This window comes from Perca fluviatilis, chromosome 17 (genome assembly GCF_010015445.1).
Source record: "Perca fluviatilis chromosome 17, GENO_Pfluv_1.0, whole genome shotgun sequence".
NCBI classification, from domain to species: domain Eukaryota; kingdom Metazoa; phylum Chordata; class Actinopteri; order Perciformes; family Percidae; genus Perca; species Perca fluviatilis.
In genome coordinates, this window is record NC_053128.1 from 35,307,729 (window position 1) to 35,334,159 (window position 26,431).

The 26,431-nt window shown below is 40.3% G+C and overlaps 2 protein-coding genes across 4 annotated transcripts in view; both read left to right on the forward strand.

Moving 5' to 3' along the window:
* Nucleotides 1-24,231, forward strand: part of LOC120545309 — a 51,787-nt gene extending 27,556 nt beyond the window's left edge. Inside the window, exons 1-3 of one of the 2 annotated variants that reach the window (XM_039779556.1) lie at nt 20,332-20,374; nt 21,793-21,894; nt 23,240-24,231. In XM_039779556.1, the coding sequence (XP_039635490.1) occupies nt 23,315-24,121 (807 nt within the window). In that variant the 5' untranslated portion in view covers nt 20,332-20,374; nt 21,793-21,894; nt 23,240-23,314 and the 3' untranslated portion in view covers nt 24,122-24,231. Of the gene's footprint in view, nt 1-20,331; nt 20,375-21,792; nt 21,895-23,239 lie in introns of those variants that run through there. The other variant, XM_039779555.1, reaches the window with a different exon arrangement.
* LOC120545274 overlaps nt 1-26,431 on the forward strand; it is a 347,924-nt gene that overhangs the window by 47,533 nt on the left and 273,960 nt on the right. The window lies entirely within an intron of this gene.

Sequence of the window (26,431 nt, forward strand, 5' to 3'; positions counted from 1 at the left end):
AAATGACAAATACCACTACTACTTTATATGTAGTACTGATTTTAATCCTTAACAATTTTTGAAATGACATGCATTTACAGTATGGGCTCCAGCAAAACAGATAAATCTGTACCTTTTCAGTGAATAACAAATAAATATATTCAAGTAAGAATTTGACTCTATATTTCTTAACAAATTACAGTAAATGCAATGATAATGCATATGAGGGTTAATGTGTACTGGCCTATGCGAAAGGGTACAAGTCCCATTTCATGACTAAAAACAGTGTAAGTGTAAATAGTCAAAATCCACAGGCTGACGTTGCAGAACTTCCTGAAGCCTTCTCAGCAGTCTCTCCGTAAGCTGCCTCCCAGTCGAAGGTGCCTGTAATTATACACAACTTAGTGAAATCAGATGAGAAATGTAAAGGTTATGCCTTTGAGCCAGAAATACCACAGACATACTAGTTTTTGTTTACAGGCAAGTTTAAACATGTATGTCCAAGTAAACCTTTAACCGATAATATCAGTTTAACAGTTATAAAATATTGTACTGGACTGTTAACTTATGTTCAGCTAAGGCAGTTTTTCAGTAACTGTTTTCCCAGTTGGAGATGTCAGTAAACGGTTCTGCCTGTGTGATTTGCCTAGAAACCTGTCAGTCAGCAGCTATACTTGTGATTGGAGGATAGTTATGGGGAGGGGCTGCCGTGCCAGGCGGCAGGTAGAGAGCGGGAGCTCTGTTCTCTTAAGACATCCATGACGGAGCTAATGAGAGATGCAAGCGAAGTCAAGCCTCGTGCACCAGCAATAACACTGGCCTTAGGACTCCTAAAGGACAGGAATTACTGTTATTATAAATACTAGATTATAGAAGATAGATTGACATCCCTGGCGGGAGACTTAGCTACAATTAGCCACAAGTTAGCTGACGTTGCTAACCATGGATGTATTAAGAGAACGTTTCTAACCTCTGCCACAGCTTAGGCCTACATTTAAAGTTAACACTAAACCAGCCTGCTTCTACGTGAAAAGAAATGGCAGAAATAAACAGACTTACTTGAGATTTGGAGGTTCCAGGTGAACTTGTGGAAGCCATTGCAGATATGGGTAATCTGTGAGGATGCCTGTGGAGCTGCGGTCTCTCCCAGTAGCCTATGCAAATTACCTGTAAACCACGCCCCTTTGTCCCTCCCCTCAGGCCCCTCCTCCCTACGCCAAAACAGTGACAGAAAGTTGAAACTGAAAACAGTGACATTGTAAAAATCCTGACAGCGTAAAAAAAAAAACTGTCACTGAAAAAAGTCAGACATCAAGAAAAAATGTAGATTGGCATTGAAAAACCTATCATAATGCAAAAATATGTCAAAGTGAAATAAAATAATAGCATTGTGAGATTATTACTTTTTGATGTTTGTGTTTTATATTTCAGTTCAAAATTTTTCAGTTCCAATATTTGTTGTTTCAATGCCAATTTTTATTTTCAATACTACAGGTTACTGTCACTGTCCTGGCTCCATAGTCTAACCCATCCCATAATGTCTTTATCATCCGAGGTAGACTGACCACGAGCTACGTGGTTGTGTAACGAAAGTTTCTGCTCCTGTAAAAGGTAGAAGTATGTATGAAATCAACCTTGTTTTAAGAAAAACATGTTTTATCCACAATCGTATGGAGAAAAACTACACTACCCACAATCCTAAGCTTAACAGCAACATCTCGGATTGGTCCAACAATCAAATGTGTTATGCTCCATATTCATCTTGTAGCTGGCTGGCTCGGTTCCAGACTTAAAACTCTTTAAATAAGCAATTTTCGAAATGTCAATGGAACAATTGAATGGGAAAAACACTTTCAGAGACAGAGCCATAAAAAAGTGGACGGTCACTGTTGAGCTGTATTATATCTATATATATATTAATATCTGGTGCAGGTCACAGCCGATCGGGTCGGTTCCGCCAGCTCCTGGGGGCTGCACTTTGCGTACAGAGCCGAACTCACACTCACAAAGAACCTTACAAGTCTGAACAATATGGCGTCAGGTGGAGGCTGCAGGTTGGCAAGTCCTGCGAGCTCACCTTCCTTAATACGTTCTGAGGAGCCGTCATTTAACAACAATGGACCTGATGCTGAATTACAGTTGCCTTATCTGAGAAAAAGTGGGTGACTAAATGCAAATCAGTATGTGGTTATCGCCTTGTATGTGATTGCCGTGGTGTTACTGTCAACCTGGAGTGACTGGCAAACTCTTTGCTGCCGGTCGGATTACAACGTGACGCACCACGTAGGCCTATTACCACCTTTCTACACATGGAGTAAACACACAATTTACACGTCTGTTCTAAAACACGGACGCGCAGTTGTGCCTTTATCGATCCTGTTTTGATAAGCGCCGTTTCCACCTTGCTGTGCACTTTACTTTTACTATGCGGGGATATACATCTAAACCCCGGACCTGTCGGTGGGGAAGAACTAACGGGAGCAAATGGCGTTTCACCCATGTGTGGATCTGCAGTCACGATCGCACATCAAGCTGTGCTGTGTCCATCTGTAGGCACTGGGTATGAACCCACCGGTAATAGCTGTCACACTGAATCTGAAAAAGCGGTGCAGTCAGGTACTGTTACATCTACCGGTGAGTGTTCTAACCCTCAGTTTTCACCCATTTTCCAAGCAACAAAACATACTAAAATCAGGAATCCCGTGTTGAAAAGAAACCGATCATCTAATATCTTCCATACTCTGAATCAGGCAAAAATAATATGGGACCCGCGAGCCAAACCTAAAGGCTTATTGGGTGGACAGTTAAATATAAGGAGTATGGCAGCTAAATGAGAAGAGCTAGAACATCTGCTCTGTAATTCCAACATTGACTTCATAGGTCTCTCAGAAACGTGGCTGACACATAGCTCTCCAGATTCTGTTGTAAATATGCCTGGGTATAATGTGTACAGGAATGACAGGGACTATGGTAGGGGCGGAGGAGTTTTATTATATGTGAAAGATGTTCTTAATAGTAAACAGATTGTATGGCCAGAGGATATCCAACTTGAAGGTGTCGGAGTAGATGTATGCCTTTCATCTTCAATGTCATTTACCATAATATGTCTATATCGTAAACCATCTGCAAAGCTGGATTTCTATGCAAAATTTAAACAACTTCTCAAATATTGTGATCTAAACAAAGAAACAATCATTATTGGTGATTTTAACATAAATTGGAATGAAAAGAAGGTTAGAAAACATCTTAAAGAAACTACAGACCGCTATAATTTTACACAATTAATTCAACAGCCCACTCGGATAACTTCACGTTCCAAAACATTAATAGATTTACTCTTGGTCAATCGACCTGAAAGAATTATTAAAACATTTAACTCTATGACTGGTTTATCAGACCACAATGCTTTCTTTTTTTCAAGAAAGCTCACAAAAAGACGATTCAAAGTTTCACACAACCATACTGTGTATAATGCGATTCCAAAAAATCAAATGCCAAATTTTGTGGCAGCTTTGCAAGAAATCGATTGGAGTGAATTAAATCAAAGTGAGGACATAGAGAGTTGTAGTAATCTGTTTCAGTTTAAAAACGATCAAGTAATGTTAAACTTTACCAAAAGAGAGAGTCATAATAAGAGAAAAGGAAAGATGTTACCTTGGTTAAATGATGAGTGTAGGAAATTAATGAAGAACAAATTAAGTGACCAATCTGTATTCATATTGTGGAGCAATTCGCTCTTGAAATACAAAAAACAGACCCTCCCTGTTTAGTAAACCAGCCAATTTATCGTGGGATTTATCAAACTGAATAAATCCTGCCTGCAAATAAAAACAAAACTGCTTTGCTTGCTCCATTGTGTTGTAAGTAAGACATCTGCTGAAAAATGTATTGTATTCATTAGCATGATTGCCGTACTGTTTAGTTCAAAAACATCCAAAACACCAAAGGAAGACGAGCCGACCAAACTCGAGCTTTTATTTTGAAAAGTCGAAGCTCAAGCACGGCACCAGCCTCCCGGCTGAGACGGGAGCATAGACTGTATATTACTAATATATTATATTATGTTATTAATAAGGGCATGAGACAGGAGTTCTCTTTTTACTATGCAGCCATACCCGACTCTAATAAAAAGGCAGAAAAGGGGTCATAAATCCAGCTGATCAGCTGCTCCCTCTAGAGGTCTGGAGAACTTCTGTTGTGGAATCTGGATGCAGCGTTTTTTGTTGCATTTGTTTTCGGGGTTTGTGTGCTTTTCTTTTTGCATCGTTTTTTATTCGCATCGCTTCTGTATTTGGTTGTGTTGTGTGTATATGCAGTGTGTTTCTGTATTTGGTTGTGTTGTGTGTATTTGCAGTGTGTTTATGTATTTGGTTGTGTTGTGTGTATTTGCAGTGTGTTTCTGTATTTGGTTGTGTTGTGTGTATTTGCAGTGTGTTTCTGTATTGGGTGTGCTGTGTATTTGCAGTGTGTTTCTGTATTTGGTTGTGTTGTGTGTATTTGCAGTGTGTTTCTGTATTTGGTTGTGTTGTGTGTATTTGCAGTGTGTTTCTGTATTTGGTTGTGTTGTGTGTATTTGCAGTGTGTTTCTGTATTTGGTTGTGTTGTGTGTATTTGCAGTGTGTTTCTGTATTTGGTTGTGTTGTGTGTATTTGGTTGTGTTGTGTGTATTTGCAGTGTGTTTCTGTATTTGGTTGTGTTGTGTGTATTTGCAGTGTGTTTCTGTATTTGGTTGTGTTGTGTGTATTTGCAGTGCATTTCTGTATTTGGTTGTGTTGTGTGTATTTGCAGTGTGTTTCTGTATTTGGTTGTGTTGTGTGTATTTGCAGTGTGTTTCTGTATTTGGTTGTGTTGTGTGTATTTGCAGTGTGTTTCTGTATTTGGTTGTGTTGTGTGTATTTGGTTGTGTTGTGTGTATTTGCAGTGTGTTTCTGTATTTGGTTGTGTTGTGTGTATTTGGTTGTGTTGTGTGTATTTGGTTGTGTTGTGTGTATTTGGTTGTGTTGTGTGTATTTGCAGCGCGTTTGCGGAATGCTGCACATGTGTTGTCAAATTAATGAAGTTGTTTTCTTAATTTCTTGTGTTTTGTCTATTTGCATGTGTTTTCTGAAGTTGCAGGGTGTTTGCCCCTGTCGGCCACCGTAGTTTTTGTTGTTTCAATGCAGATGTTCATTAATGTGCATTGTCCCTATCAAATAAAGGATTAAATAAATAAATAAACTTGAACTATGCCCGGGCGTTTTCACACTCCAGTAGGTGGGACGTTGTCTGTTCTGCTCCACAGCTGCATGTATCTTCTCTCTGGTGGGTCCATGCTTTCATAAGTCTTTGCACCTCCCCTGTTCCACTCGTAGTCTGTTGAGGGTCTTCCAGGTTAGCCGTGGGAGGTCGTGCCCGCTGGTGAGACATTCAGTCTCTCCATCCAGTCCTGGGCTCGTGTTCCAGTTATCTTTCCAGATGTTGGTCCTTGCTGTTTCTTTGGTAGTCTGGAGAGGGGGGACTGTGTGTGTGTGTGTGTGTGTGTGTGTGTGTTTGTGTGTGTGTGTGTGTGTGTGTGTGTGTGTGTGTGTGTGTGTGTATGTGTGTTGGTCCTTGCTGTTTCTTTGGTAGTCTGGAGAGGGGGGACTGTCTGCAGGATTCTGGCTCTGGATTTCAGGTGGTTGTTATTAAAAAGTGTCCTAAAGTCAATAAAGTTTTAATTTGAAGGGAGAAGATGAACCAGCAGTGATGTTTCCTTTTGACCAGCAGGTGGTGAAAGAAACTAACTGAAGCTGAAACACCCACTGGAGCTGGAAATTATACATCCTTTATAGTTTACATAGTTTAATAACATGGACATATCATCACTGCCAACTGTCATATCATCTACCTCATAAAGAAACCGCTTACATTAATCATCCCATATTTATTCCAGCACCCTTTGCACTCGGCACTATTGTCTTACTCTTAACAAAGTCCATTGTTGTTGTTAGTTAATATATAATGTATATATTTATATTTATATATTGTGTTGTTGTTTAACCCTTGTGTTGTCCTCCCATGTCAAAATTGAACATTAACACTTTTTGATGTTTTTGTCACATATTTCTTTTAAACATTAAACTCTTTAACCCTCCTGTTGTCCTTGAGTCAAATTTGTCTGTTTTATATCAGAACTAGGACAAAAGAACTTTGAAAAAAGTAACAAATGTTGGAAAAAAAATCAACAAAAACTTTATTATTTTAAACGCTGAAAATAGTGAAGAACAAAAAATCGGGAAAAGTTACAAAAAAATCATCAAAAACATTGCCAAAGGTGACAAAAACAAATTGAAAAAAGTGAAAAAAATTAGAGAAAAGTGTAGAAAAATTTGCAAAAAGTTGCAGGTCGACAGGAGACAACACCAGGGTTAACCAAGTCCATTGTTGTTGTTGTTTAATATATAAAGTTATATTTATATATTGTGTTTGTGATGGTTGGGGTCCGGCTGGCTGTGAGTTCCTGTTTTATTTTCTATTTGTTATTTCCGTTTCTGTTTTCCAGTATGCCCTCTCAGCTGTGAGTTTCTGTGTTGTTCTCTATTTTGCTATTTTTCGGTTTTGCTTTCCTGTCAGTTTCTGTGTCTCTCTGTTTTCCCCCCTCCCCATGCCCGGATTATCCATAAGGGCACTTGGGCCAGTGCCCAGGGGCACCAACCATTAACAACCAGTGGGAGGGCAATACATTACTCATTTATGAACAATAATTACACAATAATAATAATAATATAATAATAATAATAATAATAATAATACATTTTAAATAAATCAATATTACATGAACAGCTCGTTGGAGCTGCTCCTCGCTGGGGGTGACAAAAGTCCGCTCTCAAGTCGGACAGTTTCCAGCTGATTCCAGCAGCCTTCAGGCTGAACAGGAAGTCACAGAAACACTGCTACAATGGAAATCAAATATTTTTCATAAAGTTCTTCCCAACTCTGTTGCAGAAGTTCCCATAAATGTGTGGCACTTGTAGGTTGCTTTGCTTTCACTTTTCTGTCCAGTTCATCCCAAACCAGCTCCATGGGGTTTAAGTCTGGTGACTGTGCTGGCAACTCCATGTTTTTAAGCTGACCATCTTGTTCTTTTTTGCTATGGTAGTTCTGACATAGCCTGGACTTATGTTTTGGGTCATTATCTTGCTGTAGGATGAACCCCTGACCAACAAGGCACATACCAGAGGGTACTGCATGGCGCTGCAAAATGCTGTGGTAGCCATTTTGGTTCAGGGTGCCTTTCACTCTGTACAAATCACCGACCCTGGATCCAGCAAAACAGCCCCAGACCATCACGCTTCCTCCTCCATGTTTGACAGTTGATGTCACACACTGAGGAACCATCCTTTCACCTACTCGACGGAGTACAAAAATCCTGCGAAGATTTCAATCAGGGAAGATTTCAAGATTTCAATCAGTCCATAGCACCTTCTTCCAGTCTTCAGTAGTCCATTGACGATGTTTCTAGTTCCCAGGCAAGCCTCTTTTTCTCATTCTGACGTCTTAGCAATGGCTTTCTTGCTGCAACTCGACCCATCAAACCTGCAGCTCCAAGTCTTCTCTTTACAGTTGAAACTGAGACTTGCTTATTACGACCACTATTAAGCTGAGCTTGAAGCTGTTGTCCTGTGAGCCGCCTATCACGCAAGCTGTTGACTCTCAGAAACTTGTCTTCTGATTCTGTTGTGGCTTTGGGTCTGCCAGACCTCTTCCTGTCAGAGTTTCCCCCAGTTTCTAAGTGCCTTTTGATGGTGAAGAATACTGTACTCACTGACACCTTGACTTTCTTCACAATTTCTCTGTAGGAAAGACCAACATTCTTAAGTGTTATGATGGTCTGTCTCTCTTCCATTGTTAATTGCCTTTTTCCCGCCATTTTTATGGCAACACACTACTTTCTGCAGTACAATACTGTTCAAATAATGCTCATGAGGGTACGGTACCACAATGTGTTCCAACAATACTTTTATACAAACAGAGGGGGTTGTAAGTAATCCAGACAAGTTGGAACACCTTTGGGAATTGATAGTGTAACAGACGTGGTCAGGGCGTGAAGAGAAGGACAACCATAGCTGATGATTTTTTGAAGATTTATTCTGCAGAAGACAATAAAACACTGAGTGGCTTCTGGTCTATTGTATCCATTTCAAGCTATTCATTGTACTTGAACTGCTAAAATGTCAATTAAAAACTATAAGAATTGGTGTGTTCTAAAACTTTTGACCGGTAGTGTATATATATATATATATATATATATGTAATAACAAATGTATGATTATAAAATGTATAAAACCAATGGCATGTGTATTGTCATGTTAAAATCTTGAAGCAAATAATTCAATGTGTAATTATAATAAAAGAGGCGAGACCTGGGCTCATCTGGACCATCTGGGTATTTTTTCTGTTTTAAGTTAATGTATTTGTTTTGATAAAGGTTGTCTGTAATGTCCTTAAAGGCCCTGACACACTGAGGCGATTATCGGCCGTCAGACAGTCTGGCGAGGTCGGTGACTCGAGTCTGTTCGGTGTGAGGAGCCTTCATTTTGACCGACCTGACTTGCTGGGTCAGAGGGCGGGCAGTCGGACTCAATGACCAATCTGATTTGCTGGAGTGCTAACCCAGAAATGACGAGCGGGATGAGGAGACTAGAGTCTCTCAAAATCTGAGTAAAATCTGTTAAACTGACCTTTGTTGATCTGAAATGAAGACAGATTCAGCAGCTGCATGGTCTATTTCTCTCTTCAAATGTTTTCAGAAACATGTTTCGGTGAACTATCTTCCTAAAATACGAGATCGTATTCCAAAGAGTCGCCATTATAGTCGGTCAGTTGCTGGTTTTCATTTTTGGGCGACAATACAGATTAGCGCCGCCTGCTGTTATGGAGACATATTACGTCTCGTGCACACGCAGAACTAACGCTCAAGTGGGCGTCGCTTCGGTGTGTTCTGAGGCACTTTTTGGACCTCGGGGAGCCGACTGATCAGTACGACTGCTTTTTCTGTGTTTGTGTTTCTAATTGTAATGGGTGAGTAAGTGGTCTGTAATATGTGTTGTCTTTTGGCTTCTAATATGTAATTGTTCTTATCTTGAATGACTATTTGGGCCCCTTTGTCTGCAGGTTTTATGACTATGAGTTTGTTATTACCTAGTGAATTAATAATGTGTTTTTGTGTTCCTGACTAATGTTGGGTGTTCTGTGTGGAAAGGTGTGCCAATGTGTGAGTGTTTGATTGTTTTTATCAATTAATTGTGCTATTTGTGGTGATAATGTGTCAGTGTGTGGTTCCCAGTGGGACGGTCCGGTGAAGAGCACAGGTTCCCGCCTCTGTCCTCCATGGAAGCGGTCCAACAGTTTAAGCCTCCTGTGAAAGGTGTGTAGGTCCCCCCTGAGCTCCGGTCGGGTAGGAGGTTTGGTGTTGGGATGAAGGTGAGTCCCTTTTCCAGTATCTCCAGCTGTGTGGGCGTAAGGGAGAAAACAGTAGAGAGATTAGTTATGTTTGAATGATTGGGGGTTGTGTTCTGACAATTGGTCCCCGTTAGTAGTTTAATTGCTGTTTCCAGTACTTGAATAACATCTCTGCCGTGTCCACTGTCGAGTGAATGTTGTCTTTGGCTGTTTGGAAACAGAGTGGGTTGACTTATGCAAGAAAAGTATTTGGAGGTTATTGTGTTATTGAGAGTGGTTAGTAGGGCATGTTGCCGTCCGTTCAGCCTGTTGGAGAAGTTTATAACAAGAATGTAAATGGTGGCGTTAGGAAATGTATTGGGACCAGTTTTTACCATCTGCTGTAGCTGTTTGAGTATGGTAGTCTGTTCGTGTTCAGAGAGGCAGTTATTAAGTCCAAATTAAAGTATGACGTGTTGTGTGTCTGGTTGTGGGTGTAGTTTTTAAGCTGCTTGCTTAAAACTGGACCAATTTCAAAGATTGTTTTACCCATCAGTCACTAAGACACGAAAAAATCCTCCAGGATCCTGGCGAGAGCAAAGAGCTGGTCTGTTGTTCCACAACCAGGACGGAATCAGCATTATTAGGGTAACCTCAGTGACACACATACAGACACACACAAACACACATACAAAGACACACACAGACACACACACACACACACACACACACACACACTACTTCAGTGACTTCATCATCTTCCAGCTCCGCCTCTACTCAGAGATCAGCTCTGATAAAGGTAATAAACATGAATTTATTTACAGCATCAATACAATAATTCAGTCTCAGTCCAAGAGTCCAACACTGAGTGAGATTTAATATTAAACCAGAGTTCAACAGTCCAACATATTGAATAACATAAAGTATTATTGTTCATTTGATTCAGTTACTAAAAGTCCAGTATGTTAGATAAATGATCAAACACAGTTAGTCAGCATTTTCAGTGTGAACCAGTCTTTTTCTCCTCCATGCTGCTTCTATCTTTACTTTTAGTGAAGTCTTTGAGTTCTTCCTTCATCTTTTCACAGTCATCAATCAACAGTCTACACAGATGAGGCAAAATGATGATTATATCTTCAAAAGGGTTTTTCAGAGTCCTCTGAAAGTCCTCCATGACTCTCAGAGTGTTTTCAGCCTGAAGTTCATCTGAATGCTCCAACTTCTCACACGTCCTCTTTATTTCTTCATCTGATCTTTGCTGTAACTCTGCACACGTCCTCTTTATTTCTTCCATGTCCTTCTTCAGCGGTTCAACCATCTTCATGAACTCTTTCCCCAGTCGTTTTACTTTCTTTATACTTATTTTCTCATTTATTTTTTTGTTACATCTACACCAGCAACCACAGCTCCTCCTGCTGCTCCTGCTACTGCTCCCCCTGCTCCTACTGCTCCTCCTACTGCTACTACTACTGCTGCTACTAAACTACCCCCCCCCAGTGAATGGAGCTGCAAGGATTGCGATTCCTACTCCTGCTGCTCCTAGTCCTACTCCTCCAGCAACAGCTCCTGCTCTTCTGACTTTATCTCTTCTCTTCTGCATCTCTCTGACTTTAGCAGCCATCTCCGTAAACTCTTCTACAATTTGTCTCATCCTGTGTTCACTTCTGGCAAACTCTTTGATGAATGAAGATGCATGTTCTTTGAGTTTGTCCTTTAATTCAGACAGATCAGGAGGTATTTCTCTGCTCCTTGTTGGTGTTGACCCTCTAGCCCCCATCTCCAGGTCTCCTGGTCCTCCTGAAGTGTTAAGATCTCCTCTTCAGAGTGATGAAGAAGCTGACTTTAAATCAAACTGTGGAGACAGGAAGAGACACACATCATCAGAATACACAGACAGACAGACAGACAGACAGACAGACAGACAGACAGACAGACAGACAGACAGACAGGTGTCTCCTCCCAGCTCCACTCTGCTGCAGCTGGGAGGAGAACTAGATTTTTTAACATTTAAAAACTCACTATTCCTTTCAGATTAAAAGAAAAATCTGAGTTAGAGCAGCAGAGGAAACTAACCTTGTCCAATAATAACGCAGATGGTTCCCTACAACTTCTCTTCAAAAGTGAAATGAAAGATCACTCCTTCAATTGTGTGTGTTTTATTCAACATTTTAGCACATTTATGATTTTTGACATTTCAAATTAGGTATGATTTCATTTAAATGAGGTGTAGTAGGTGTAAAAGTAGTGTTTATAATTTGGTATTAGTGAACACCAAATTTACAATCAGTCAAACACAAATGTAAAAAAGCATCAAAACATTGCAAAAAAACCCATCAAAAAATACATCAGAAAAAACTCGGAGAAAACATAAAAAAAACATCGAAATAAACTTGGAAAAGACATCACTATAATATCCTTTTTCTGATATGTGGAGAGTTTCCAGCCTCTTCTTTAGAAACTGTGTTGGGTCAACGTGAACAAATCCTGAACATCTAAGATCAGCTACCATGGTTACATCATCACATCACTGGATATATATTTAGTCTTCTGATGACATCACTGAATATATATTTAGTCTTCTGATGACATCACTGAATATATATTTAGTCTTCTGATGACATCACTGAATATATATTTAGTCTTCTGATGACATCACTGAATATATATTTAGTCTTCTGATGGCATCACTGAATATATATTTAGTCTTCTGATGACATCACTGAATTTATATTTAGTCTTCTGATGACATGACATCACTGAATATATATTTAGTCTTCTGATGACATCACTGAATATATATTTAGTCTTCTGATGGCATCACTGAATATATATTTAGTCTTCTGATGACATCACTGAATATATATTTAGTCTTCTGATGACATCACTGAATATATATTTAGTCTTCTGATGACATCACTGAATATATATTTAGTCTTCTGATGACATCACTGAATATATATTTAGTCTTCTGATGACAGTCAGATCTTCATCAAGAGGTTTAGTGGTTGCTGTGTGTGTGTGTGTGTGTGTGTGTTTAGGTTTAGAGGTTCTTACCTGTTAGTTGATGAAGGTACAGCAGCTCTGAGCGCTCAGTCTTCACCTCCTCACCTCCTCTCTCAGTCTTCACCTCCTCACCTCCTCTCTCAGTCTTCACCTCCTCACCTCCTCTCTCAGTCTTCACCTCCTCACCTCCTCTGTCTTCACCTCCTCTCTCAGTCTTCACCTCCTCACCTCCTCTCTCAGTCTTCACCTCCACACCTCCTCTCTCAGTCTTCACCTCCACACCTCCTCTCTCAGTCTTCACCTCCACACCTCCTCTCTCAGTCTTCACCTCCACACCTCCTCTCTCAGTCTTCACCTCCACACCTCCTCTCTCAGTCTTCACCTCCACACCTCCTCTCTCAGTCTTCACCTCCACACCTCCTCTCTCAGTCTTCACCTCCACACCTCCTCTCTGTCTTCACCTCTACACCTCCTCTCTCAGTCTTCACCTCCACACCTCCTCTCTGTCTTCACCTCCACACCTCCTCTCTGTCTTCACCTCCACACGTCCTCTCTCAGTCTTCACCTCCACAGGTCCTCTCTGTCTTCACCTCCACACCTCCTCTCTGTCTTCACCTCCACACCTCCTCTCTGTCTTCACCTCCACACCTCCTCTCTGTCTTCACCTCTACACCTCCTCTCTGTCTTCACCTCTACACCTCCTCTCTGTCTTCACCTCTACACCTCCTCTCTCAGTCTTCACCTCCACACCTCCTCTCAGTCTTCACCTCCACACCTCCTCTCTCAGTCTTCACCTCTACAGCTCCTCTCTCAGTCTTCACCTCCACACGTCCTCTCTCAGTCTGTCTGATCAGCATCCGTCCACCTGAGTTATTTCTCTGAAATCACATGACCAGAGCAACCAATCAAACTGCAGCAGCGTATCACCTGTGTGGACTATAAAACTCTACTGAAGGTCCAGAGAAAGATAAAGAACAATAACATAACCAACAGTCTGTAAAAACTTTCTGCAGAAACAAGAGTTCAACATATAAAAGTTTAGAAGTGTAGTCAAAGTCAGGATGGCATCAAAAGCCCAAAAACTGGAAGTTAATAACATTCAAGCTGAATGAGAAAAAAAGTGCAGAGAAAGAAGAAAAACTGGAAAGACTTGATGGAGATTGTTGAACGGCTGCTCCCCATCCCTATCTCAGTCCAGCACTGACTCCCCCATCTCTATCTCAGTCCAGCACTGACTCCCCCATCCCTATCTCAGTCCAGCACTGACTCCCCCATCTCTATCTCAGTCCAGCACTGACTCCCCCATCTCTATCTCAGTCCAGCACTGACTCCCCCATCTCTATCTCAGTCCAGCACTGACTCCCCATCTCTATCTGAGTCCAGCACTGACTCCCCATCTCTATCTCAGTCCAGCACGGACTCCCCACATCTCATCTGAGTCCAGCACTGACTCCCCCATCTCTATCTCAGTCCGGCACTGACTCCCCCATCCCTATCTCAGTCCAGCACTGACTCCCCCATCCCTATCTCAGTCCAGCACTGACTCCCCCATCTCTATCTCAGTCCAGCACTGACTCCCCCATCTCTTTCTCAATCAGCACTGACTCCCCCATCTCTATCTCAGTCCAGCACAGTTCCTATCCCTATGTCAATCCAGACTGCTTTCTTCCAGGTTCCCCCATCCCTGAAATCTTGGTCCACTCCTTTGTCTCATCCCAGATTGACTGTAATGCTGTTCTCTCTGGCCTTCCTACCAAACTCCTCACCAGGCTTCAAATCATTCAGAACTCTGCTGCCCAGATCATTACCCGCACAAAATCTTCTGACCACATCCCCCCCTTTCTCATCCAGCTCCACTGGCTCCATATTCAATCCCAGTTTAATTAGAAAAATCTCCTCCTCACGTATAAAGCCCTTCATAACCTAGCCCCAATCTACATCTCTGACCTCCTCCTGCTTCATGGGGGCTAAGGCTTTCAGCTGCACTGCTGCTGGGCTCTGGAACCCCCGAACCCCCGAACCCTCCCCAACCTAACCCTCCAAACCCTCCCCAACCTAACCCTCCAAACCCTCCCCAACCTAACCCTCCGAACCCTCCCCAACTTAAGTGACGTGCGCCGGCCCGTGCTTCTACATTTGGCTTCCAATGTCAACCTCCCAGTCATCAGACGAAGTGGGGGTAGCCATCAAGATAACTTTCTCATTCCATGACCCCTAACCCTAACCCAATCCCAAACCTCATAAACTCATTTTGGAGTAAACCACATAAGATTCCACCCGGCAGGCCGATCGTTTCAGACTGCAGTAGTGAAACCTATCATGAAGCCGAATTTATTGATTATCATCTGAATCCTCTTTCGAAATTACACGCCAGCTATATTAAAGACATATTTGATTTTGTAGATAAAATTAAACAGACTGCCATCCCTCTTAATGATAACTTAACTAATCCCTCCTTATTAATCGATAGCCTTTATACCAATGTTGACATCCATAAGGGTTTACAAGCTATCAAAAATATATTTCTAAAATATCCAGATAATAAAAGGCCCGATAAAGAATTATTACAATTACTGGAAATTAATCTGACTAGGAATGATTTTGAGTTTGATAATCAATTTTACCTACAAATTAAAGGGACGGCCATGGGAAAGAAATTTGCTCCGGCCTACGCTAATATATTCATGGTGGACTGGGAGACCGCGGCCTTAGTGGCCTGCTCCAAAAAGCCATTATAGTACTATAGATTTCTGGACGATATTTGGGGAATATGGCACCATTCAATACAGGATTTTGAAGGTTTTTTTATTCACCCTTAATAATCATAACCCATCTATAAAATTAAAGTCCACTTTTAGTCCTACTTCTGTTGATTTTTTGGACACTACCAAATGTTAAAGATAAGCTCAGTCTGGATATCAAGGTTTACTTCAAAGAATCAGATACACATGCTTCATTGTTTAAATCTAGTTACCACCCTAAACATACTTTTGCTGGTCTAGTCAAATCACAACTATTGAGATTTCATAGGATTTGTACTAGGACTCAAGAAGAGCTAGCGCTGTTAACAGAATGTTGGTCAGGTGGTAAGTCAGATGTTTATTATATTATTACATTAGGATGACGTCAAACCAGACATGTTTTTATAAAGTAATGATGGTAAAAATAGAATCAATGATCACTTTACTTAGAAGACTTAATTAAAATATGAGGAATCAAATCAGATTTGACATACAAAAATATGCTCCATTCACGCCCAAATCAACCTGGGTTCCCACTGATGGCAAATTACCTCCCGAGGTCACAACTGTTATTAATTCAGATTTTCCATAATAAGTTTAGGATTGGCTGGATAAAAAAAAAATACTTATTTTATTATGTAATAATAAACAAATTGTTATCAAGCCAGCAGACAAAGGAACTGCAGTTATCATATGAGACAGAGAACAGTATGTGTGGGAAGGTTACAGACAATTGAATGACACCACTTGTTACTAAAACAGGTAAGGATACTGTGTCACTGGTTGACAAGATCATACAATCATTGTATGATAATTATTTTTATTAATAATAAAAACATATTTATGGGGAACCACTGAACCTAGATCGAGGATATTCTATATGCTACCTAAAATTCACAAAGCCAGCAAGGCTTGGAGTAAGCCAGGTGAAATACCAGCTGGTAGAGCCATAGTTTCTGACTGCAGCAGTGAGACTTATCTTACAGCTGAGTTCATTGAGTTTCATCTGAATCCTCAATCAACGAAACACGGCAGTTATACCAAAGACACATGATTTTGTGGACAAAGTTAAAAAGATTGTCATTCCTGTCAACTCAATCTGGTTAACAATGGTTGTGGAGTCTCTATACACGAATATAGACACCAGAGAAGGTTTGAATACCATTAAAAAAATATTTTTTAAATACCCAGATACTAAACGACCAGACAAGGAAATTTTACATTGATTAGAAATTGATCTGACCAGGTATAACTTTGAATTCAACAATCAATTTTTTCTACAAATTAAAGGGACAGCTATGGGCAATAAATTTGCACCTGTTTATACTAATATTTACATGGCTGAATGGGAAACTACGGCCCTGGCCGCTTGCCCAAAACATCCTCTCCACTACTATAGATTTTAGATGATTTTTGGGGGATCTGGCCGCACTCGAGAGAGGATTTTGATGTATTTTTGATCACATTAAATAACCACTATCTATCTATCAAGGTCAAAGCTGATTTCAGCCTGACCTCTGTGGATTTTTTAGATAAACCACATTTAAGGGCCCTGACTTTAAGGATAATGGTAGACTGGACATTAAGGTTTTTATTCAAGGAGACAGACACTCACTCTCTACTGTATGAATCCAGTTTTCACCCCAAGCATACGTATGCAGCTTTAGTTAAATCTCAGTTACTTTGTTTCCACAGAATCTGCACTAGACAGCAGGATTTCAGAGAAGCCACCAAAGTGTTGTTTGCTGTTCTCTCCACTAGGGGGTAGACCAGAACTTTACTACACAGAGTACTCAGGACTTTACTACGCAGAGTACTCAGGACTTTACTACACAGAGTACTCAGGACCTTCCAGCAGACAGACAGAAAAACGCCTTAAGGCGTTTTTCCATTACATGGTACCTGCTCGACTCACCTCGACTCTACTCGACTCGCCTCGACGCGCTGTGCGTCCGTTTTCCATTGCAGATTTTAGTACCGCCTCAGCGTGGCTGGTCGTCATAGCGAATGCCGTGGGCGTGGCTTAGTAGCGTTGGCTTTTCCCTGACTCATTTCCTGGTTCTCCGTCTCCGTAAACAACATGATATCAAAGAGATAGTTAACGTTTCCTGCTCCAGATTTCCCACCGTGGTCAGAAAGAACAGGGGAGACACTTTGTTTCTCTCACATATATATGACTCTAGAGTCGCTACTCGCTGCGGAGATAATCGCCGTCACTCTCTCACTTCTCCCTCGCTCACCAGGTACACACACACACACACATCACACATGCACACACCAGCGCACAAGTATAAACATCAGGCCACTTGTATGCTACGGAGAAAGCTCTGCGCGGAGCCTCCGGCAGCAAAAAACCACCGCTGGCTAAACTATTTAAAAATGCCGTCTCTCGCTAGCAAAGCAGTGATCAGTGACGATTCTTTCCGACCAATCAGCAGCCTGCAGGTTTTCACGTCCCCTTCTCGGCTCGCCTCAGCTCGCTTGGAACCTCGACTGAGGTGGTACTAAAAAAAGTACCTGATAGCAGGTACCAGAGACTTTTTTTCGTAATGGAAAACCAAAAAAGGCGAGTAGAGTCGAGGCGAGTCGAGCCGGTACCATGTAATGGAAAAGCGCCATAAATCTCTTAATGTCAGTCCCCTATTACCAGTCATCTCCACATATTCTCCAGCAACAATACAGCTGGTTAAAGTGATGAAAAATCATTTCAACCATTTTGTTGACAAGACTCAGCTGCTGAAGGATTTTAGAATTATTGCTGCATTCAGAAAAAACAAAAAATGTGCAGGATGTTTTAGTGAAAGCTAAATTGAAACCAATTTCTGACCCTAGACCTGTTTGGCACGGGGAATTATTTTTTGGGGGCATTTTAGGTCTTTATTTGTATAGGATAGCTGAAGAGATGAAAGGGGGGAGGGGAGGGGGGGGATGACATGCAGCAAAGGGCTGCAGGGTGGAGTTGAACCTGTGACCGCTGTATAGAAGGGTAAACCTCTATGTGTGGGCACCTGCTCTACCAGGTGAGCTACCCTGGCGCCCAGCACTGGGAATTTTTTAAGCAACAATATTGGGTGTGTAACCAACACAACCATAATGTTTATTTAACACAGATTAATTGTAATGTCCACTCTAAGAATTGTGTTTATCTGATCAGATAGGTATAACATTTGTAGAAAGAAAGGCACACATTACTTTGGTTAAGCACTTTATTGATGACAGACTGGGCACAATTAACTCATCAAAAAAATCAAACAGGAAATAAACACTACAGACAGACAGAGAGACAGACAGACAGAGTAAATATCTGTGTCTGCATATACAAAGAAAGAAAGAAACCACTTCATACTGTGGCAGAAGGGCTTCAATAAAACTGGAAGAGAACACACAGCTAACAGGCTACGATAGCTTCCTCCATGTTGGACTCTCTGGCTCTTTGTCCAATCAAATGTCAGCTCTGTTGGGACAGCTTGTTATTGGTCGACGGCCAGTGTTGCCACAGTTACTTTGCAGATTATTTGATTTTAAAAGTAATTTAGTTACTTTACAGATTACTTGATTTTAAAAGTAACGAAGTTAGATTACAAGTTACTTTATTAGTTACATTCAGCAACTGCCGACAACACCCCCACAGCCTCAACATAACCATGACTACCGGTTTACTGTGAGGCAGCTCGGCGTGGCCAGTAGTAGATCTGGTTTATTATGGCACCAAAGAGACGTGTTTAAGGGCAGCATTTCCTCTACAACATACTGCCAGACCAACTTCTTCAACTCTCCCCCACTTACTGGTTTAGCACCAAAGTCCAGCTTTAGTTGTTTGGGTGGTGGGGGGCCTTCTCTCTGCTTCCCACCACCTGCTGGGACTTGCTCTGGAAGTTTGACTGCAGCGCTCCGACTCCAAATGTTTCTTCAGATGTGACGTAGTGTTTTTGTAGCTAGATAGCACTTTGTCTCCTCCAGCACAGAGTGTACAACGGACCTTAATACTGCCGTCTTCAGCTGACACAAACTCTAAATAGTGACTGGATTTCCATCTCCCTCCTCTGTTGTTTACATCTGTGTTGCTGCGTGGTACACGTGACCTGTCCTCATGCTGAAAACGTGACTTGTCGCATATGTGACTTCACTCCCTGAGACGCAAGAAGAAAGAAAATATATATATATATATATATATATATATATATATATAATTTTTTTTTACTAAGTAAATAGTAATGCACAATGACTTGGATAAGTAACTTTAAACTGATTACTGGTTTGGAAATAGTAACGCGGTAGATTACTCATTACTGAAAAAAGTGGTCAGATTAGCGTAACGCATTACTTAGTTACGCGTTAAAATAATTTGACCATTTACGCTAATCTGACCACTGGCATCACTGTCGACGGCTCACAAAGTTTACCTGCTGCCAAATGTAACGGGGTAATTTATTAATTGATTTTACATGACTGGCTGTATATTTTTACTCTCCGTGTGGTGGGTGTTACAGGCTAAATGAAGGCTCTAATCTTTAATTAATTTCAGAGTTTGACAGGACATATTTGGGTTTCAAACCAACAAACATGACTCTAAAGCCTCCATAAAATAACTCCAGCATCTCAGTCCAACAGTGAGTGAGATTAAATATTAAACCAACAGTCAAAGATATCAAATATCAGTTTTTATTGGGTCAGATACTGAAAACAGAACATGTCACTCCACTGAAATACAGATTTTAATCCTGAAACTAAACCTCCGTTACGTGATATCAGTTGTTGATCTACAGCTGATGTTTCTGTGTGAACGAGGCCTGCAGCTTCATCCTGCAGCTTCTATCACTACCTCAATGATAATCAAATGAATATAAGTTAAATATTAAATAGTCAATGTGAGCACAACTGTTCACTTTGTGCACTTTTTTTCTTCTCATTTATCATGTTTTTTACATTTAGTTTGAATGTTGTTAACTTATAGTTTTGGGGCTTTTTGATGCCAATCTAACTTTGACTACACTTCTAACCTTTTTATATTTTGAACTCTTGTTTCTGCAGCAACATAACCGAGAACTTTATTGTTCTTTATCTTTCTCTGGACCTTCAGTAGAGTTTTATACTCCTCACAGGTGATAAACTGCTGCAGTCTGATTGGTTGCTCTGGTCATGTGATTTCAGAGAAATAACTCAGAGACGTGATGCTGATCAGACAGACTGAGAGAGGAGGTGAGGAGGTGAAGACTGAGAGATCAGAGCTGCTGGACCTGCATCAACAGCAGGTAAGAACCTCTAAACCTACACACACACACACACACACACACACAGACACACACACACACACACACAGACACACACACACACACAGACACACACACACACACACACAGCAACCTCTAAACCTCTTGATGAAGATGTGACTGTCATCAGAAGACTAAATATATATTCAGTGATGTCATCAGAAGACTAAATATATATTCAGTGATGTCATCAGAAGACTAAATATATATCCAGTGATGTGATGATGTAACCATGGTAGCTGATCTTAGATGTTCAGGATTTGTTCACGTTGACCCAACACAGTTTCTAAAGAAGAGGCTGGAAACTCTCCACATATCACACACACTAGATTAGTTATGGAAGGATTATATATGAACCATGTTACATATTTATTATCTCTCCACATATCATACACACTAGATTAGTTATGGAAGGATTATATATGAACCATGTTACATATTTATTAACTCTCCACATATCACACACACTAGATTAGTTATGGAAGGATTATAGATGAACCATGTTACATATTTATTAACTCTCCACATATCACACACACTAGATTAGTTATGGAAGGATTATATATGAACCATGTTACATATTTATTATCTCTCCACATATCACACACACTAGATTAGTTATGGAAGGGTTATATATGAACCATGTTACATATTTATTAACTCTCCACATATCACACACACTAGATTAGTTATGGAAGGATTATAGATGAACCATGTTACATATTTATTATCTCTCCACATATCACACACACTAGATTAGTTATGAAGGATTATATATGAACCATGTTACATATTTATTAACTCTTCACATATCACACACACAGAGTTAATCAACATGAATTTACAGCTTCAATAGAAGAATTGTCAGTCCAAGAGTCCAAAGTTAAATATTAAACCGACCATCCCACAAATCAAATATCATATTTGCCATACATGCCAGTTCACCTCCTGGGCACTGCCAAGGTGCTCTTGAGGAAGGCACAGAACCAACCAACTGCGCCTTTCCATGTACAGCCCCCCCACTCTGATATCTCTCCATTAGTACATGTAGAGGTACTGAGCATGTGTGTGTAATTCAGGTCTGTGTGTAATAACTACAGAGTGAAAACATTGTAATTTCCCCTTGTGGGATTAATAAAGTATGAATTACATTATTAGTATCAGTGTTATTGTTCATGTTGTCTGAAGTTGGTTTACTCTGCTGCTCTAACTCAGAGTTTGTCTGATAATAATTGAGCCTTTGGTTTTAATTATGATATCACTAGGGTTGATTATTTTGGGATGGATGGTGTTGCTTGGTTTTATATTCTGGCCTCTTGCTTCTTCAGCTGTTTGGTTGAGAACTGTTATCACAGACTGTTGGTTACTTTATCGTTCTTTACCTTTCTCTAAACCTTCAGTACACTGCTGCTGTCTGATTGGTTGCTCTGATCATGTGATTTCTGATGCTGATCAACAGACATTAAGACTGAGCTGCTGTACCTGCATCACCTCACACACAGGTAGGAACCCCGAAACCCATCAGAAGACTAAATATATATTCAGTGATGTGATGATGTAACCATGGTAGCTGATCTTAGATGTTCAGGATTTGTTCACGTTGACCCAACACAGTTTCTAAAGAAGAGGAAACTCTCCACATATCACACACACTAGATTAGTTATGGAAGGATTATATATGAACATGTTACATATTTATTATCTCTCCACATATCACACACACTAGATTAGTTATGGAAGGATTATATATGAACCATGTTACATATTTATTATCTCTCCACATATCACACACACTAGATTAGTTATGGAAGGATTATATATGAACCATGTTACATATTTATTAACTCTCCACATATCACACACACTAGATTAGTTATGGAAGGATTATATATGAACCATGTTACATATTTATTATCTCTCCACATATCACACACACTAGATTAGTTATGAAGGATTATATATGAACCATGTTACATATTTATTAACTCTCCACATATCACACACACTAGATTAGTTATGGAAGGATTATATATGAACATGTTACATATTTATTAACTCTCCACATATCACACACACTAGATTAGTTATGAAGGATTATATATGAACCATGTTACATATTTATTAACTCTCCACATATCACACACACTAGATTAGTTATGAAGGATTATATATGAACCATGTTACATATTTATTATCTCTCCACATATCACACACACTAGATTAGTTATGGAAGGATTATATATGAACCATGTTACATATTTATTAACTCTCCACATATCACACACACTAGATTAGTTATGAAAGGATTATATATAAACCATGTTACATATTTAAGACTTTACTGAGACTGTAAGACCTGAACTACCTTTCCTCTCTCTGGATGAACCAGGATCAGGTCTGATCAGAGTTAATCAACATGAATTTACAGGTTCAATAGAAGAATTCTCAGTCCAGGAGTCCAAAGTTAAATATTAAACATATAGAATAGCGAACAGATCAATTGTTATTGTTGTGGTTGTTGGCTGCGGTTAGTGGTTTTACTATCAACATGCAATGTTTTAATGCAAGAGGAATTGTGTATAATGATAATGTCAGAAATCTAAGGGGAGTCTAGTTCTCCTCCCAGCTGCTGCAGAGTGGAGCTGAAAAAAAAAAATGAAGGTAACGTGCGTGTGTGTGTGTGTGTGTGTGTGTGTGTGTGTGTGTGTGTGTGTGTGTGTGTGTGTGTGTGTGTGTGTGTGTGTGTGTGTCTGTGTGTGTGGGTGTGTGTGTGTGTGTGTATGTGTGTGTGTGTGTGTGTGTGTGTGTGTTTATTCTGATGATGTGTGTCTCTTCCTGTCTCCACAGTTTGATTTAAAGTCAGCTTCTTCATCACTCTGAAGAGGAGATCTCAACACTTCAGGAGGACCAGGAGACCTGGAGATGGCTTCAACACCAAGAAGAAGAAGAAGAATGAGCATAGTCATACCTCCTGATCTGTCTGAATTAATGGACCAAGTCAAAGAACTTGCAGTCCCATTCGTCAGAGAGTTTGACAGCAGTGAACCAAAGATGCAAGAGATTGAAGGAGAGTTTAGGAACATCGCTGAAGTCAGAAAGATGCAGAAGAGAACAGATAAAAATGCATTAGCAATAGCAGGCGCTGTTATTGGAGGATTAGGAATACGAGCAGGAGTAGGAATAGGAGCAGCAGTAGGAATAGGACTCCTGGTCTTTGCAGCTCCGTTCACTGAGGGGGCGAGTTTAGCAGCAGTAGCACCGTTAGCAGTAGCAGCAGGAGCTGTAGCAGGAGGAGCTGTGGTTGCTGGTGTAAATTCAATAAAAACAATGAAAGCGAACAGAAGTATAAAGAAAGTGAAAAAGCTGGCGAAAGACTTTAAGGAGATCACTGAACCGCTGAAGATTGACCTGGAAGAAATAAAGAGGACGTGTGAGAAGTTGGAGCAAAGATCAGCTGGACTTCAGGCTGGAATCACTCTGACAGACATGGAGGACTTTCAGAGGATTCTGAGACGAGTTTCTGAACTGGCAGAAAGGAGTGGAGAAGTTTTGTCTGCAGCTGTAAAAGTGATGAGTTCCATAGATGTGAAAGTCTTCAGAGTCACAGCGACCCCTGAAGAGGATAAAAAGTTAACGGACTCCATCATCCAGTCAGCTGATCGCTGTCAGGAGGTCGTTGTCAAGTTTGATCAGATGAAGAAAGAACTCAAAGACTTCACTGAAAAATAAAGATAGAAGCAGCAGGAGAAGAGAAAGACTGGTTCACACTGAAACTGCTGACTACCTGTTAGTGTTTGATCATTATCTAACATACTGGACTCATAGTAACTGAATCAGATGTTATTCAATATGTTGGACTGTTGAACTCAAGCCTCACGTGGTCATACTAGAATATATTCCTCTAATATCCCTGTTGTGCAAATGTGCAAAACAGGATGTTTTTAAAGCAAGGTTGTAAGCATGAAGTGAACATTGACAAATACAGGGCTCTCAAGTCTCGCGCATTGGGCGTGAGACACACACATTTCAACCCGTTCACACGCTCACACGCCACACCTTGTATTTCTCACGCTGAGAAGTTACCAGGATAACCCCCACCAAGCTGCGCTGCTGTTTTGAACAGTGGAACAGGTCGAGGAATCAAGTGAGTTCCCCACAGAGGTCAGAACGTCCTGCCACCACCAGCAGCACTACCATTGGGCATTTTAGGTCTGGGCCCGCCCATTTTGACCCAGGAAAACTTTGAGTGAAAGCTTCTCAGCCAATCAGCGGCTTCTACTCCAAGTGTGGACTCTTAAGCCCCGCCCACACAGGCTGCATCGTCAACAGCAAGTGATCCAATGAAATGAAGGAGGTTTGCGCGCAAGCTTTTAAAGCTAGCTCGACGAGACAGACCCAGAGATACCTGCTGTTTATCTGGTTGCCATGACTTGGCGAGTGATGACGTCCTGTCACTGTTCCAGTTGAGGGGAGAGAGAGGATGACAGTTCACTTGAGTTTAGTAGAGCAGGGATCTTCAACGGGGGGTCCGGGGCCCCTAGGGGGTCCTCAGAATCAAAGCAGGGGGGCCTCCAAATTATTGTTAATTTTCAAAAGTTTTTTTCAAAATTAAAAAGTATTAGCAAATATATATCCCCACTGATGATAGGCTATCTGGCCTATAGGAGAGGTAGTCACTAAGGCCATCCACATATACAGTTAATCCTAAGGATTAACTTTGCCACATGTATGTTTAACATGAAAATAAGATTTATAAAAGCATGCCAGCAATTATTAGGCTATTTGAATAGCTTGGCAAAAAAGGCTCTAGCGCCCTACATCTTATTATAGGCCCAGTTTAATAATATGCAACTTACTTTTATACAATATATGTAGTAGGGGGTCCCTGGGCCATCTCTCTTTCAGTTAAGGGGTCCTTTGCTTTCAAAACGTTGAAGGCCCCTGCAGTAGAGCACATGGCTCTGTAGAGTCGTGTTATTATGACTTTATATATATTACATGTACATAGAGGAAACCCTGTTGTGCGTCTGGATACACAGCTTTTGCGCCTATTATTATTATTATTATTATTATTATTATTATAGCTACATGTTGAATCGGCTGCAGGGCTACTCTGACAGTTTTATATTTTTATAAAGATACCCATTTTATAATAGGCCTACCCATAATACTTTTATAACAATGCCCAAAATAATTTGGAATATTTTTAGTTTTTTCTTTCCTTTTATTTTTACTGCACAACCTCCTGGCCCCCATTATGAAAACCTTTGGCCTAGGCTATTATCATTATATTTTATCCAGCACAAAGAAATGCTGAATTAAATAAACATTTTTTTTATTTGTACGAATTGATGTGTCATTTATCAGATCAGACCCCCATCCCCACCCAAACCCCTGCCGCCAAAATCTCTCTCTGAACTCTGTTCAACTTGAGAGCCCTGCAAATATTTTAATGGTAATGTTTCTGTAGCCAATCAGAGGTCTTCATTACGTCAGGATATGAAAGGATGTTACCATGTTTTAGTTATTGTTAATAAAGCTTAATGAGACAATCAGCTGTGATTCTGATTCTAGTAGTTCTGGAGTCGTGGTTCTTCTTGTGATCATATGTGGCCATGAAAACAGTTTCTGTTGATTTCTGAAAGATGGAGGAGTTTGTGAAGGAGAAACTTCTGGAACCTGTCTGAGCTGCTTCCTACTTTAGAAGGTGTGGAACTCCCTTTAGTTTGGCTTAAAACACACACACATTATATATATATATATATATATATATATATATATATATATATATATATATATATATATATATATATATATATATATATATTCATGACATCTTGCAGCTGGTGATAAATACACTGGGGCTTGCTTTATACTACATGCAGAATATTATATTCGGTAAGTGAACCTCGTCAATATATCATTTATTTTATAATGTATATGTATATATTATTGCGAGGATGTGTACCACACAAAGAATTATATATATATATATATATATATATATATATATATATATATATATATATATATATATAT